This window comes from Monopterus albus, unplaced genomic scaffold, assembly GCF_001952655.1.
Source record: "Monopterus albus unplaced genomic scaffold, M_albus_1.0 scaffold273.1, whole genome shotgun sequence".
NCBI lineage: Eukaryota > Metazoa > Chordata > Actinopteri > Synbranchiformes > Synbranchidae > Monopterus > Monopterus albus.
This window is the reverse complement of record NW_018128153.1, coordinates 422,183-438,433: the sequence shown is the minus strand read 5'-3', so window position 1 is coordinate 438,433 and position 16,251 is coordinate 422,183. Positions and strand designations below refer to the sequence as shown.

General features: G+C 41.0%; 1 protein-coding gene across 2 annotated transcripts in view; it reads left to right on the top strand.

Moving 5' to 3' along the window:
- Nucleotides 1-16,251, top strand: part of LOC109972910 (mitochondrial import inner membrane translocase subunit tim16-like) — a 94,829-nt gene that overhangs the window by 6,697 nt on the left and 71,881 nt on the right. For both annotated transcript variants that reach the window (XM_020622148.1, XM_020622146.1), the window contains exon 7: nt 1,415-1,465. In XM_020622148.1, the coding sequence (XP_020477804.1) occupies nt 1,415-1,465 (51 nt within the window). The remainder of the gene's footprint in view (nt 1-1,414; nt 1,466-16,251) is intronic.

Below are 16,251 nucleotides of genomic sequence, written 5' to 3'. Positions count from 1 at the left end.
CCAGTGGCTGTGTGTGTTTGTGAAAGTTGCATGCACCAGATTAACAGGAAAGACTCATTAAAAGCAACTTGAGAACGAGGCTCCACCACAGCTGTTGTTTTAGCACAGGCACACACAGATGCACACACTGCCATCCTGGCCCTTCATCACAACTTCATCTCATAGACTCCTATGATTAGTTGATGAATTAATCTACTAATTTATTTTGACTATCAAAATGATGTATTTTTTAAATCAACCAGAGCATGTGTGAGTGTGTGTTTGCCCTCTGATGTTTATTGTTCAGAGGGAGTTTTAATCTGAATTTGGTATTTTTGCAACAGGTGGGCTCTTATAGTGGGAAAGCCTATTTGTGTATACAATATGTGTGTGTTGTTCTTACTCCACTCACTGAGACCAGGGCTTAGGCCCAGCTTATAGCCTTGGGGAATCATATCTGTGGGTGGGCTATACAACCACACAGACAGAGATAGAGCCAGAGAAAGTAATGACACATTAAGAAAATCCCTGTTTGCTATTCAGGCTAATAACAAGCAAATAAACTCCCTCTTGATCGTTGAGTGGAGCAAGATAAAAAGAAGCTGACTTTCACACTAAAAGCTGGATTGAGCCTGATAGGATAAAATACTGTGTTATGCTCTGTGCATGTGTGTGTGTGTGCTTGACTGTGTCACTGTCAGCCCCCTGATTCCCATTGACATGTATATGTTTGTCAAGTGGGTGCATGGCGTAGTCTAAGTTCTGTATGTCAGGCTGCCCCTGTGATCACAGTCACACAATACTATTAAGTGACACGGCTGCAGACATGCATGTCCTGTCACAGCCTGATCCCATTAGGCCCCATTTCCTCTCAATCACACATGAGCCTCTGATTGGCTGCCCTGAGTGATGCTGAATGCTTGTTTGGGCTGGTTGGAGTGACGGCACGAGGCCGTAGCGAGGTCAGCGGGCTGCATCTGCTAATCAGTGAGATCACACTGATAAATGAGAAAACTTCAGGGAGCTTGTGTTGTTCTTTACCTGAGTTATACTGAGGTGGAGGGACCCTTTTATTTGAATGTTTTCACTGTTTAGCTTTCATATTTCAGTAGTTCCCCCTAGTTCCTATGCAATAATTAGAGCTGAATGATTCTTTTCCACCTTACTGTGCACAAATCTTAAATCTTGGCCTCACCTCCTATGCACATCATATTCATACACCTCACAAAGGAAAAATTCACAATGAAACACAGACTTGCCTCACAGCCTTTACATGTTGTTATTACTTAAGTTCACATGGTGCCAAAAGACCTGATTTAAAACAAAAGGGTTTTGAGTTCAGACAGAGTTGAGTTGATTTATAACCTTATATCACAAATCATTTCCAGCTTTCTTCTGTCTGGTAAAGTTTCTTCTCTGTCCTTTGGCTGTGTAGGACAAGATGTTGCGTGTGTTTGACCCCAGAGCCCAGCTAACACCTGTTCAGGTAGGTCCTTTAATAAAGTGTTCACTACGCTACTGAAACACCTGGTATCTGCTTTTAGAAAACAGGGAAATCACATGCTGCTTGTCAGTGTAGAAACCCCTCTATTTAGAACAAACATACTGTAATGAAGCACTATTTAAAGGAAGACAAATATGAATAAAAATAGACTTGGTCCCGGTCACTCCACTGCCTTTTACTGTAAGCAGATTTATTTTCTCACTACATCTAGTGATAAATATATTGACATTAACCCAGAGAGCTCACCATCGGCCACTCGGTGTTTCATCCATTGTTGCTTTATGCTTGTCCTGCACAAGCTTCAGTCCCAGCTCTCCTCTTCCCATGAGTGCCCATCCCACACTAAACCAGTAGGACCACGAACCTCTCCACTCACACCAGTCCTTATTGGACAGTTCTCACTAGTGACAACCAGGCCGGACCTGAGCTATTAGGCAGCAGTGAGAAAGTGGAGTGGTAGAGCATTTGTTTGTTGAGGGAAGATGAAGATCAAGGAGGGTGTTTGAGTGGTCAGTGGAGAGCAAATATTCTCACACATTTTAGAAGCGGACCTCCCAGGGTGTTCTAATTACTGAGAAGCTCGGTCTACCTCAGGCTCCCTCATTTGTAAATATGAGGAATCCTGCATAAACACTATATGTCATAGCAGATTAAATATGAGACCACAGAAATACCTGGAAGGCGTTTCATAACCCTGTATGGAGGAGAAAGGAAAGGTGACTGCATCGGTGTACAGTACATGACTAGATTCTTGCCTCTGTGCTCCTCCATGTGTTGGTCTGTATGTGTTTTGAAGCTTTTGACACCTTTGTTAGAGGCATACTGTTTCAAAGGTGTGTGAAGTCATTGATTCTAACGGTCAGGGAGCCAGCAGTGAAAAAGGAACATGTGGATTCTTTTCTCTGTGGCACACTTTCAACAATACAGAGTGTGAGCACAGTCTGTGTGTTTGCTTGAGTAACATGAGCTTAGTCAGCTGGCTCCTCTCCACTGTTTGAAGCTGGGTGTTTATATCAGGTGTGTCAGTGTTGATGTCCTGTTACAGCATTACTTTTCAGCAGCCTGTTTGAATTTTCTGCTTTGCAAGGGTCATGTATGTGTTCTTCTCCCCATACATCAGTCACTGCCTTTCAACAGTGCGACTGATTGTCGTTATAAATGCTATTCCAGCCACTGCATGTACTTAAAGTACTTAAAATAAAATGGCAAATCACTCTGTGCAGCTAAAGTTTAGATTAAGTAAGTATTGGGTGGTCTGTATGTTTTAAAAGGTGTCTCCAGGAAGAGCCCGGTGCTAGGACATTCTATGGCTTTTTGACTTCTTTAGATCGCTTAGAGAGATGAGCAACAGGCCGTATCGGAATGAAGACTTAAGTCTTAAGACAGATTTGAAGCAAGAATATGGTTTTAGTTTTAGCTTTTTGGCGTATGCTTTAGAGCAGCGGTTCACAAGTCCTGGGCAGCTGAAACTGAGCAAGTAGCCCAAAGTTGTTTCAGTTTTTTGTTTAGTTTTCATGCTCTCCCACCACCTGTTTTGTGCATGCTATTTTTCTTTCTGTCTCTCTTGCTCTCTCCATGCCATTTTCAATCTTTTGTATCAAGGCAAAGCCTACAAGGACAGGACCAGCGAACTCTATTGTGTCCTGGTCTGCAACAAATTGTAAACTTCACAATGGTTCGCAGTGTAACGAGTGGCGCTTTAGGCTGCTCAGCCACAGGACACAGAAGAACCATTGAGTCAAGTCTCTGTGTTGTCTTTTTCTCTGTTTCTTTCTCACACTTTCTCATTAATCCTTCTGCCACAGATGGAGGACAGAGGCCTGACTCAAGCACTCTGTTCTCTTCTGCACTCTGCATATGGCTTCACTGCCTCAAATGAAAGTAGGACCCAAATCAGAGTTAACGGAGGCTCGCTCTTCCCATTTTGGTTATGTCCTCTTGCTTTTTTATTTTTATTTTTTTTTGTTCCCCCTTCTTATCACTCTCAAATACATGAGCTCCTGCTTTGGCTTCAGTTTGCTCTGAGAGGAGACTGGGTAGAGCCTCACCCTGACAGGCTTTAGACGTGTGTCTCTCTCTGTATCTGAAGAAGGGGAGAGCCACCACTGCTCCTATTAACAGCATGTCTGCTGATTGAGTGAATAAAGGGTACAGTCAGCTAATCTTAAAGCAACACTGAAATATGATGAGGCCAGAAATTTAAATGCATAGAAGAGTGTGAAGCTCTAATTTCTACTCAGACCCTCAAAGTAATATTTTATTCCACTCTAACAATATTTCACATTGCATCAGTGATTTAAGAGTTTAAAATCTGTGATTAAAATCAGCGATTAACATCCATTTGTGCCCAGTGCAACGGCACATTGAAGCACTTTCTCCACTCTGCATTTTCATCGGTTTGTTGTTTTAGATGTGATGTGATGGCAAGGAAAAGCCAATGTGACCACAAAGTAAACAGAGAGGGACAGAGGATGTCCAAACTATTTGAATTTGTAACCCCATTAGAAGGTCTGTTTGGCTTCTTCTATGAGAGCCAGTTAGTTGTCCTCATCAAGAGAAGCCACAACTGTCTGAAAAGATTTTTAAAGACGGGTGTCTCACGAATGCTGCAGAGCATTAGTGGGAAGCACGGGTTTCACTTATTTTTAGGTGGTAAGAGTTTGAATTTCCCTTTAATAGCCTGTACAAAATGAAATGTTGGCATCTTTAGAACAGATTATTTGAGATGAAAGGCACTGATTGCATATAATCTATGCTTTTGCATTAATACATGCTTGATTTTGTATATTTCCATCAAATGTATTTTATGCTCCTAGTGTCTAAAGGCTTTTTAGGACAAAGGGACATCTCCATTTCTTAGTCACCATTATTTATAGAATCAGAACACCAGCATTTTCATCCCAGTTCACCTCAGGTATTTAGAGCTTTTTGCCCATTTTAGTTCAGCTACCTGCTGATACACCTGAACTTTTTATTTATTTATTTACTAATCTTGTTTGTTGAGGTGTGTTTACATGCCATCCATCCTGTTCCACGAGCTGGGACACAGCTCATGTGTCCACTGCTGCCCTGCTTCCATCCATAGTGTAATCAAGTGAGGCTCGCTCATCCCTGTGGCCAGCACTGTATTGGGTTCTCCCCTGGTCAGGTGGGGTAAATATAGGCCCTAATTACAGCCGTGCTCTTGCCGGATTTCTGGGAAATAGGACTGTGCAGGGTAATTAAGGTCCTGGACAGGAGGAGCAGTAGTGTATATACTGCATTTGTAATCAGTGCAAGTGTGTGCAGAATGTATGTGCTTGGGCATACAGACAGTTGTGTTTAGGTAGTCGGCTCAGTTGGGGAGATTATCTGTCTGTCTGTCTGTACATGTGGTTTGCTCCCTATCTCACCACTAAAGGCAGATTGAACATTGCTGTTGTCTGTATTACCTCACTTTCTCTTCTTACTGCAGTCTGACCATTAAAAGGGCATTTGAGCTAATATGTTTTGTATATCTTCCAACATATGTCTTCGTTTAAGAGTTACAAATAGATTTAAAATTACAAATCAACTAGCAGCTGAGATCATCTGAACAGCACAAACCACTTATGTTACTTAAGGCTTAGTAAAAAGCACTTGTTAAAGGCCCAGTGAGTGACACTGTGATTAACTTTGTGTTATTATGTGACAAAGCTTTTGAAATAATTAAAAATAACTCCAAACAAGCAAGTATAACAAAGTGACTCATTCAACACCAAAGACATTGTAATGTATGTTCCACTCTTTACTATTCTGGGTTTTGCCCTCCCTACCATAACATCCCTGTACTGGCCTCTTGTTTTCAGATGAGTTCTTTCCACATCTCTATGTATTCAGGCCTCCACCCTGCTTTCCTGTTCTGAGCTACACAACTCCTCCGACCCAGCACAAAGGGCGAACAGGCACATTGACTGACTTGGTCCTAAGGGGGCGAGGAGTTCTGTGGACGTAAGGGCACGTGTCTTTGTGGGCGCTAGAGTCATCTCTCCTCTCTCTTGTCTTATTGTATCTTTTGATCTGTCTGTATATTTGCTGAGTGTGTGGTTCTGTGTTTGAGAGCGTGTCTGTGTGTGCACCATATGTGCATCAAATTACAGTGCTGAAAATACCCCTCATACTTTTGGGCCAGCGCTGGCCGTAGAGCTGTCGATCTGTGGTTGCTGGAAGAGGAGGGAGAGAGGAAAAAGGAATAGTTTGCTGGACTAGGGGGCCAGATTCCTCTTTTTCAGCTCAAGCTTCTGCTGCTTCGGGTGAAATTAGAGAGGACCATGGCCTGGAATGGGTTTGGACTTGAGGAGGGAACGCTGGGTAGGGCCAAGGAAAAGCACAGTGGTTTAAGTGCTGTAGGAGGCTGAGAACAGCCGCTCATTCCATCTTTTATAAATATAAATTACACACACTGAAGTCCCTGGCAGGTATGTGCGTGTGAGTCTCCATACTTGGATTTCTCATAACAGCCATAATAAACTACATTTGTAAATGTGTGTTATTTGTGTGTTTTTGAATTCTTATAATTGGTGTGTGGGTGTGTGACTCTGGGATGCAGCCCAGTGAAGCTGGTGTTGGAGAGTTCATATCACACATGCAAACTCAGAGGGAGAACCAAGAAAGAGCAACATTCAGAGAGAAAGTGTGAAACAGGAAAAAAAAAAACTTCATATGGGTGTTTGTGCCTTTATGTGTATTCTCTTGCTTTGATATTGTTGCTCAGTCTCTTGCATTCTCTTGTGTACCTCCATGTGCAAGAAACGGGGCATTAAAATGCAACAAAACTTGGTGATCAACTAAAAAGAATTGAAAGTCTCTGGTTAGAGAGGTCAGTCCCACTCAAAGCCTTTTAGAAGCTGATATCTCTGCCCTGCTGCCAGGGCTGTTCAGCGGGTCTGGGTCACAGGATGCTTTGACAGCACCTCTCCACATTGAGACAGGTTTTGGAGCAGATTTTTACCAAAAACAAAACAAAAAAAAAGTCGACAAAAGTTATATAGTTACCTACCATGGCTTTAAGCCAAAAGATGATTTCATTCTTTACTGTGAGAGCAGTGGACAAAACATTCCTAACTCAAGGCCCTTGTTTAGCTGTCCTTTAGCTTTCAGCCATATCACATGATTCTCATCAGCAGATTAACTTTCTAATTCAAGTCTGAGAAATTTTTATTTTCATTTTGATTAGTTATTGTGCACATGTCCTTATTAAAACTACTGCATTTCATAATCACCTTTAAGCAATCCCTGACAAAAAGGATTTTATTGGCTTATGTTTATATATATATAAAAATTTGATATGGTTACATGTTTTTTATTATTCCAAATATTTTTCAGATATCGCTTGGGCTCTGATCATGAACTTTGAGCCCCCAGTTGTGTGGCTAATGCTCAAAGACAAATACTTTAAATGTGCATCAGATGTTGACACAGATGTGATAATTCCTTTCTCAGTTACAAAGCTATGCAGTGTTTTGTCTTACCAACAAATTAATAATTCTCACATAGTGTCAGTATTTGCCAGGGAATGCCAGATTTTGGTGCTTTCCGCAGAATGAGGCTTGTTTAGTGTTTTGAGAATGTCTAATACTAACACCACAGGGATACAGAGTCAACATTGTGAAATATGAAATACACTGTCTATCAAGAATAGCAGCTTATTTCATGAATATGTCGCGGGGTTACTCAACACTGAGCTCCAAATTCCAGATACACAAACTGCATAATTTTACCTAAAATCAAGCCAAAAACACTGTTTTTAAAAGCTGTTCTTCTGCATAGTAGATATGGCAATAGGCAGTCATACTTTGGCTGGAAGACCGTTCATGATAACATGTGATTTAATGGTCAGTCTTTCCTGCACCGTTTGTGCATGTGTAGTATGGCTGTTAACCACATATTTTTACTGCTGAATATGTGTTCAACATCAGTTTCTCTTCCCAAATGTAAACGTATCATAGTAAAAATATTCCTCTGTACACACAGTGGCATTCTCTTCATAACATTTTCACGTTTTTCAAGTGAATGTGTGGCATAAACCACACAGTTTAACAGAGTAGTGCAGGATGACGTATAAACAATTTCTGCAAATATTGACAGTGATAAATGGGAGACATACACTTGTTTTCAGTTTTCACATAACGCCATGATCTACTCTTCAGATGCCTTTAGAAATCTCAGGTCATGATAGAAAAATAAAAGACACCTGGTAAAAAAAACAGTGTCATTAATTGTGCCAAGGCCAAGCTGTCAATTAGTCGGCTGATCCCCATCTAACCAGGGTAATCCATGACATCTGTCCTTCTCGGGGTTAGTAGAAATGTCATAAAAGCTTGGCTTGATATTTCAGCATTCTCCATGCTGCAGCAAAATCTTTTTTGATTGTTCTTTCTACAGACCTTTCTGTCCCTCCCTGCCTTCTCTTACCTTACTGTCTTTACTCCTGTGATTTGTTTCTCTCTGTTTAGTCTTTTCATCACTTTTCTCTCTCCATCACTCAGCTCTCTGCATTACTGGCTGTCTATTTTAGTTAACGTCTGAGGGAATCTGGCAAGGTTGAAAGGAGTCTTCTCTAATGGGGGGGGGGGGAAAACGGTGGCATAAAATGTGGGAATTGTCTGAACTAGGTGGAGCTATGATTGATCCATCAGCACTTAGTTTTTATGACTCGGCTCCTCTCTATGCTAGTTTTTATCTGCAAATGAAGATATAACCTTACCTTGGATTTGGTTCGATATCAGAAGGATATAAAACAGAAGGGTGGCTTAATGAATGTTGGTCGCTGTGGTAACTGGAGAAGAAGCTGAGAAGGTCACAATGTCCAGGGATGGGGATTTGGAGGATTTGAGGTTTGAAATGGGTTTAGCTGATTCAGCTAATGAACAGAGTTTGTCTTTATGAGTATGTTTGTGGGTGTGTTTTCTGGGAGTGGTACAGAATTTATTTTTTTTTGATAGAAAGGAGTAAGTGTGGGTGCCAGCTGGCAGAATGCAGCTCTTTGCTCACATGTGTGTGTTGTTTGTGAGCGGAGGCCTCATTAGTGTGCTGGCTGCTCTCAAGCTCTTAGTTTCCATCTAATTAAGCCCCTGCGCTCACATGTGGGAGACACCTGGGGCTAAAAAAGGATGACGAGCTCTTTCTATTTTTACATTCTGAGAGTGAAGATTTACTATCATGGGAATTGGCATCTTCTTCAGCTGTCAGTCAAATGCTATCTCAATCTTACTGCATTTTCCCCAGAGTCTAGGAATGAGAAGGTGAAAACGAATTTAAGAAGAATTATTCAGTAAATGGGAATCACTCTGGGAACTTGTTGGGAAGTTCAGTCAGCAGAGTTTCAGTATCTTACAGCTCCCATGTGACTTTACCTCAGTTTGTGCTCTTTATTTCTGCAATCTTTTGTGGTATTTTACAGCCAGAACAGCAGAATGAGGTGCAAAATTCTTGCTGATTTTCACTACTTTGTGCAACAGGTACTATTTGTGTGTGATTCGGTTTTTGTCCAGATTTCTTTGGGTCATCACAGCGAGTTAAATATATACAAGACTTGCTGTGTATGTATGGAGTCATACGCTACTATAAATATGGTAAAACAATCACTGAAGCACACACAGATTTATACTTCAAATAAGACTTAATTTTGATGCTTAAGTGGACCTGTTAGATTGTTGGATGAGGTTTATTAACATTCATATACAGTAGGGCCAAAGTGAGAACAAGATTCAAGACACAGCTAAAATCAACCACAGAGTTCCCTGAGGGGAATAAAGTGCAGTGTGAGCTATGTGGCTAGGTTAGCTGACCTACGTTTGTCCCAGTGTCGGTGCTGTTTCATTTATCCTGGTCATCTAGTGTGCTTTGTTCTGTTTGCTAGATTAGTCATACTGGTGGTGTTACCATCTGTGCTACTCTTCTGTACGGCATAATTTAACTAACTGGTCAAAACTGACCCTTCAGGCAGTTATGGTTAGTGCCAACTTACATAGTTACTTGACCTTATATTTTATGAACCTTAAAATGTGCACATTAAAGTAATGGGGAACATGTAGCCACATGGTGGTGTTGTAGTATTTGTAGCTATTTAGAAGATCATTGTTTTATTGCTACTCAACTTAAGTGGTGAAAGCTGAAAGAATACAAAGATTCTAAGGTTTGATTTAGACAGCTCCATGAAAATAATTCACCGGCAGTGTTTCCCAGAGGCTGTTTTAGAAGAATGCACTGTAGCCCAGTGCAGCTGCTGTTTTAAGAATGGGACACAGGTGTGCAACCTGCATTGGTGCTAAATGTTTTGAGTGGTGTTCTGTAACATAATAGCTCCTAACAATAGGAAGAACTGAGCATATAGGGCTCTGAAATCTGGCACACACGTCGTATAAAGGCCACATCCCTTTCCAACAGCCAACTTAGGTCATCCTTTACTAATTGAGCATTTTAAGACATCAGAGTTCTTCTACACTTTGTGGTTTCATGCAAGAGAATTTCACCCTAAGTGAAGCTGTTAGTGTTGGAGGGCCTGTCAGATTTGGGAGGTCTTTGCAGAGCAGTGTGAGCAGTGGCAGGAGATCAAGTTGTTTGTTAGCGCGGTGTCGATGAGGTAATGAATCAACCTGCCAGTCAGCTGCCCCATGCTGCTGCGTACAGTATGCCACAGGTCAGCACTTGGGCTGTGGATAGTGAAGTGATACCTCGTGTGTAAAGGATTAAAACCTCCACATTGGATAGCATGTTGAGTTATCACATTGTACCTTTATGCCCTTTCCGGCTAACACTGCTGCTGTATATTAGCTTTTATTCCATTTGCTGTTGAAATGATCTTTAATATAAATAATTTTTCATGTTCTTAAAGTTAGTGCAGAAAAGCTACAATACCACATCTTGAATACAGTAAACAAATAGTATATTAGGAAAGAACTGTAAAACAATAGCCTTCAGTATTAACACAGGTTAAAGGATTCTTTGCCACAAATGATATGAATGCGGCATGCTTCACACACATGTGCATCCCTAGTGAATCCCACTTTGCACAATTCATGCTTCTATGCAAATGCAGGGGGTTACTTTGAAGATGTGAAGACTCTATGATGCGGTTTCAGAGAGGGATTAAAGCCAACCAACTCCTGTCCTTCTGAGCTATGAAAGAGCCATAAATGACTACAGGCACTGGAGGGCTGGGTCAGGATACAAGCATAGAGGGGCTTCATGACGTCTCCAACAGTGTGGGCATGATTAGTTTTGTTTTATGTTTTGTTTCTCTGTCTAACACACCCTCTCTTTGTAAGAAACTCCCTTTCCTAAGAATCATCTCTTTGTTTTAGCAGAGCAGGTCTGGTGTGCAGATTCTCATCAGCTTTGGGTGTCAGAGTTCTTGCTCACGTCAGCAGGCTCATTCCCTCCTCTGTCATTAGTGCCCTTTCCTGACCCACTGATCTCTGTTTGGATTTTAGGGACCAAGCCACTAAGTGCGTCTCTACAATACTTACTGTTTGAACGTCAACCACAATAACCATCAGAAACTCCAAAGATCACCAAACATGCACTTGAAAACTGCTCTGGCTCTCTAGTGCTTCTCTTGGACTGAGACGCTGATTCGGGCAGTTCAGTGGTTCCGTTAATCATGTTCCAGTAAGCGACTAGCTCTGATCCAAGACCGGCCTTTTCGACCTTGGGTAGTTTTTCTCAGAGGCAGACTTCTGCCAGTAGGTATGGTGCAGTTGTGCCAGTCTGCCCATAAATGGGTCCAATCTGTTGTCCCTCAGGGCCCAGAGAGGGGTGACCACAGCTGGGTTGGCTGGCTGAATGTTTGACTGTGGCTATACAACCTGATTAGCACCGTGGCTCAGTATTCACAGTCTTTCCACCACTTTAATGTTTCATTTCTCTTAGCGTAGCAGTTAAACTGATTTGCTCAACCAGGCTGGACAAGAAATCACATTGCAATTCTGCCTTACTGTATCCCGAAACCTAGTTTTGAAACACATGGTTGGAAAACATTTTTGAATATCCTGATACGTGCTACCTGACTGTACTTATATTTTTGACAGTACCATTGGGTTAAGGGATTATTTACTTCCTATACACTATGCCACAAGCCGACTCTGCTTCTGGTTGCTTTGAGAGTCTGAAAATGTTCTCCCATCAGTCTTTTATCCTTAGGCAGATTACCTCTTCCTGTCTATAATCATCCAAAATAAGCAAAATAAAAAACAGGTGATCCGTAGCTAGATCTGTTGAGCAAATGGCTGTGAGTGGATAGAAAGTAACCTGCACTGGCTCAGGATGACTAATGGTATTTACACATGCCCCATCAGATTCCTCAACAAATACACATGCTGGAGAAGATTACAGTTTTTTTTCCACATAATTGCAAAGAGCAGTGGCATACAGTACTCGCAGTGTTTATTGTTTGGCCATATGTGTGTGCCTTCTCTTCTATAGATCATTGTCGCCTTTCGAGGTGTTCCTGTTGCCAACTTTGTCATAGCTGCATGGGTAACACATTGACTAGTACAGATTCTTTTTCTTGTCTGCTTCTTATTCTTGCAAGTAGGCAAAGCTTTATACTTTACTTTTACATCCCAAACTCACTGTTGTAGATATGTGCATATTGTAGATACAGATGGCATTGAAGGTAAAATTAAAATATTGAAAATAATCATCTTCTATCCAAAATATGAAAAAGGAGCTAAGCATGAAATCCCCTGTTTTACATATATATTTTTTTTGTGATCTGGAAAGTGTGAATTTAAACCCTGTTTGTATAACGTAGTGCAACAAACTAATGAGTGCAGCAGCAGTGGAGGTACAGTAGCATTGCCAGCTCTTAAAATCCTAGACTGGTGAGAAAGTGGGGCCCTTTGAACTGTGGCTGCCAGAGTGCTTGTACATACACTGTTCATTTTTCCTGCCTGCATGTTTAGCCCCTTGCAGACAAACAACACATATCTGATACAACCCTGAATCCCCTTTTAAATTTCTGTCATCTGCTATCTAAAAGCGATTATTTCTTTCTTGAGTAAACTGCCTTTTTCCATCTACCTCTTTCCCCCCATGATTTATTTTTCCACAGGGTATAATGATTCCTGGGGCCACTATTTTTTCCTGCCCCCTTTAAAACACAGGGGACGTGACTCCACACGTCTTTGTGACGGGTAGTTGGTGGTGATCAGTCTCTATCCTCCATGGTGCACAGAAGCTGAGCCAGCTCTCTGTGCTTTTAGCCAGAAAGGTGTAATTACTGATACAGAGGACCCATTCATGAATTTGTTAGAGAGTGAAATGATTAGCTGATTAATCAAGTATGTAACTGATTAATTGTGCTAAATAAAAATGCAGGCATTCTTTGGTTTCAGCTTCTCAAATGTAAAGATTTGCTGCCTTTCTTGTATGTGATCATAAACTGAATATTTTGGAGTTTGGAGGTATTGAATACACAAACAAATTATCTGTTGACCTCACCTAGAGCTCTGGGAAATGGTCATTGACATTTTATAGATCAAATACTAAAGTATATGTGAAGGTAAGGACTTTATTTTTGGGCATAATGTAGATTTTCTCTTGTCAGTTGATCTGTTACGATTTCAGATTTTTCTTAGTCCAAAAGTGAAACGTTAACAACCTTTGTGACTCCGCCATGCTATAATAAAAGAGATATACTGTAGGGTGTATAAAACACAGGGCATGTAGTATTTGGCGAATTTCTACGATGAAACTAAGGAAAGCCCTCCTTGACCCCTGTGAGATTGACATGCCTTTTGTTTAAAACCAAGGGTGCAGTATTTCCTTTTCACAATTTTTCTTTATTATCTAAGTCTGTGTCCATCTGTGCAGTGCTTTTTATTCGCTGACACAAAGGAAATAAAATGGGGGGGGGGATGACTACAGGTGAGGCAAAAATGAAATAAGGATGATCTGTGCAGTGAATCAGTAGGCGTCATGCTTAACTAGAACTTTAACTTATCGTAATGTACTTGTTTTAATTTTTCTATTTAAAAAATGTTGGGAATTGCAACTACCTCGTGAGTTTAGGATGCATGACCCTCATGTTAGAGAGGTCACTTCTCACATTCATGCTATTACAGCTGCACCTAAGGATTTACTCGATGTTGTTGTCATCTCCTTAGGTTATACTCCCTGCCCAGCTTCTGACCTTGCACATTCATTTTCATCTTCAGGAAGGGAGACAAGAGGGAAAACTAAGAGGAGGACTTTTGGCTTTGTAACTTTTTGGAAAAAAATCAGCAAAATGTAAGATGGTTCCAATTAACAGAGTAAAAAAATGGTGGTAGGCGGCAGAGGAAATGAAAAAATGAAATGGCTAGTTAGATTTCCATCTTCTACTCCCCCCTTCTGACCAGCTGTCTTCTCCACCTCCCTAGTATTAAATCTAGAAGCCAGTCTGCTCATGTAAAGAGAGAATCCTGACTCAGAAGCACAACTTAAATGATCCACGAAGACCGATCAGGATGAAGAAAACCCACTAATTGCTGAAAAGACTAATTTGCCTTAGATGAAAAGACTGAAAGGGAGTCTGGTGATGAAAGCTACAAGACAACAGTTATTGATTAGAAGAGGGGGAATTAAAGGGGAAAAAAAATTATGATTCAGCGAGGAGAGTGGAAAGACGGAGAGCAGAGAAAATGAGGAGCAGGTTGAGGATATGAGTGGCTGCAGCTGGAGCTATACACTACTGTATATGGTGCATTGTGCCAGCACAGCAGTGACAAAAAGTAGGGAGGGTCCAGCAAACATACCTTTGTTACCATAAACCTGAGTTACTGTAAGGTAGAAACAAAGTACAGAGAAACAAAGTACTTCTTTACAGTACTGGTAATCAACTTTTTTAAACACATTAAACAAATTACAAGACTGTTTCTGTTTACAAGTCTTGGTTTCTTAAGTGAAAATGAAAGTATGCTTATTTGTTTTTTTGTTTTTTTTACCAAAAGTTTGAGCAGGTCGATGCAACTCCCAGGCCTGTATGATAAATTCTGTACATTCATTTCTATACCACTGGCACTAATTGTTAAATACTTACACCCCCATGGACATAATACACAGACAGGTGGAAAGAGAGATAATGTTACTTACTTATTGGCAGAGCATCAGTAAGAGAAATGAAGGGACATGCAGAGTTTGGGGTTTTGACCGTGTGTGTATACAGATACCTGATATTTGTTGTGGTGGGGGAATCAGTGTGAGTGACACAGGTGTGCATTCAGTTGCAGTTTAGAAGTTAAATAGCTGAGAGAGAAGGACGGAAGGAGCTGGAGCCATTCCCATTTGTTTATATTGGGAGGATATTTAATGGGCCCATAAAACCATAATTGGCCAAACTGCTGACTGGCATTTTTCTGTGTCTACATCTTTGTCTGCAAAGCGTTCAACCTTAGTTTAACCCTGACTGGTGCCATTTGAGTTAGCTTAGTATTATCACAGCCAAATACACTTTATTTATTAATCCTAGGCCATTAGATTTACTGCTAAGAAGTCTAAGACGTGTTTTCTCACATATTGATGCAGACACCTGTGCTGTAAATTTTCCCAGATGTGATGTCTTTTCCTCTACTTTCTCGATTATATGCATGATCCAATCATTTGAGCAGGTGTAACTGATTCTCACCTCCTACACATATTTTGTCACCTCATGAATCATTTCTCTTTTGTCTCAGTCCTTCTCTGTGATTTCCATCAGCCTGGATTATTTGTTTGACTCCTAAGGAAACCATTTGGCTTCTTTTTCTTCCAGCCTTTCAATGTTTGTCATGATCTATTTGTAGCATGTTGGTAAGGTTCAGCCATGAGGACGGGGGCTGTGTAGGTGAATGGGATTTGAGTTATATTTACAACTGCAGAGACGAGATACTGTTTGGCAGCATTTATACACACATACACACACAGAAGATCCAGGTGCTGTGTCCTCTGGCTGCCCTGGGGTGTTAGTAGTTTAATGTTGGTCTCGGACAGCTACGTTACGCTTCCTTAAGCTGAAACGCTGTTTATTGGAGACCCAGCACAAAGCCTCAATTACACTTCTGCATCTCTGCTGCCAGTGTATTACGACATCTTCGTCTATAGGCTTAAAGCTGCACATTCCTTCAGATCCGGATGAAGAATGATATCATGGTAGTGTGATCTTTGGAGCATGTATAGCAGTCTGTCGTGTGAGACATCAGGCCTGTTGATTTGTCTTCAGCCCTGTAGCTGGCTGGGTCAGCATAGTAAAGGCCTGCGGGATGCTGTAATGGCAAAACTGAGCTTATCTGCTCCAAAGACGGTTCATAGAAACATGATATAATTTTAGCGTTTTTCTTTATTGCTCCCCTGAATCTTATTGATTTTTGTGATCTCCTAAATTTACCTTTTTTCCTGTAGGACTACTATGTTGACATTTGTGGTTTGAAGTATAAGGTCTCTGTTGGGTACTTTGTTATGAAATGTGGTACACGCATTCATGTTCCCTTGAGAATTAATTCTAATACACATTGTGATTCTTTATCTTTTCATCAAGCCTGTCATCAGGACAATCTTTTATTTTGTCCAGTACTCCACTTTGAACTAATGACATTTCCCTCAACCTCAGCTGTACATTGAGTTAAATGCCAGTTAGCATTTGTTAACATGCTAACACACTCATCTTAGATGCTGAATATGATAAAGATATTTTCTGAAAATCTGCATGTTATCACTGTCATTGTGTGAATGTCAGCATACTGATGTCACCATCAGGCTCAAAGCACAGCCTCCCAGAGCTTCTAGCATGG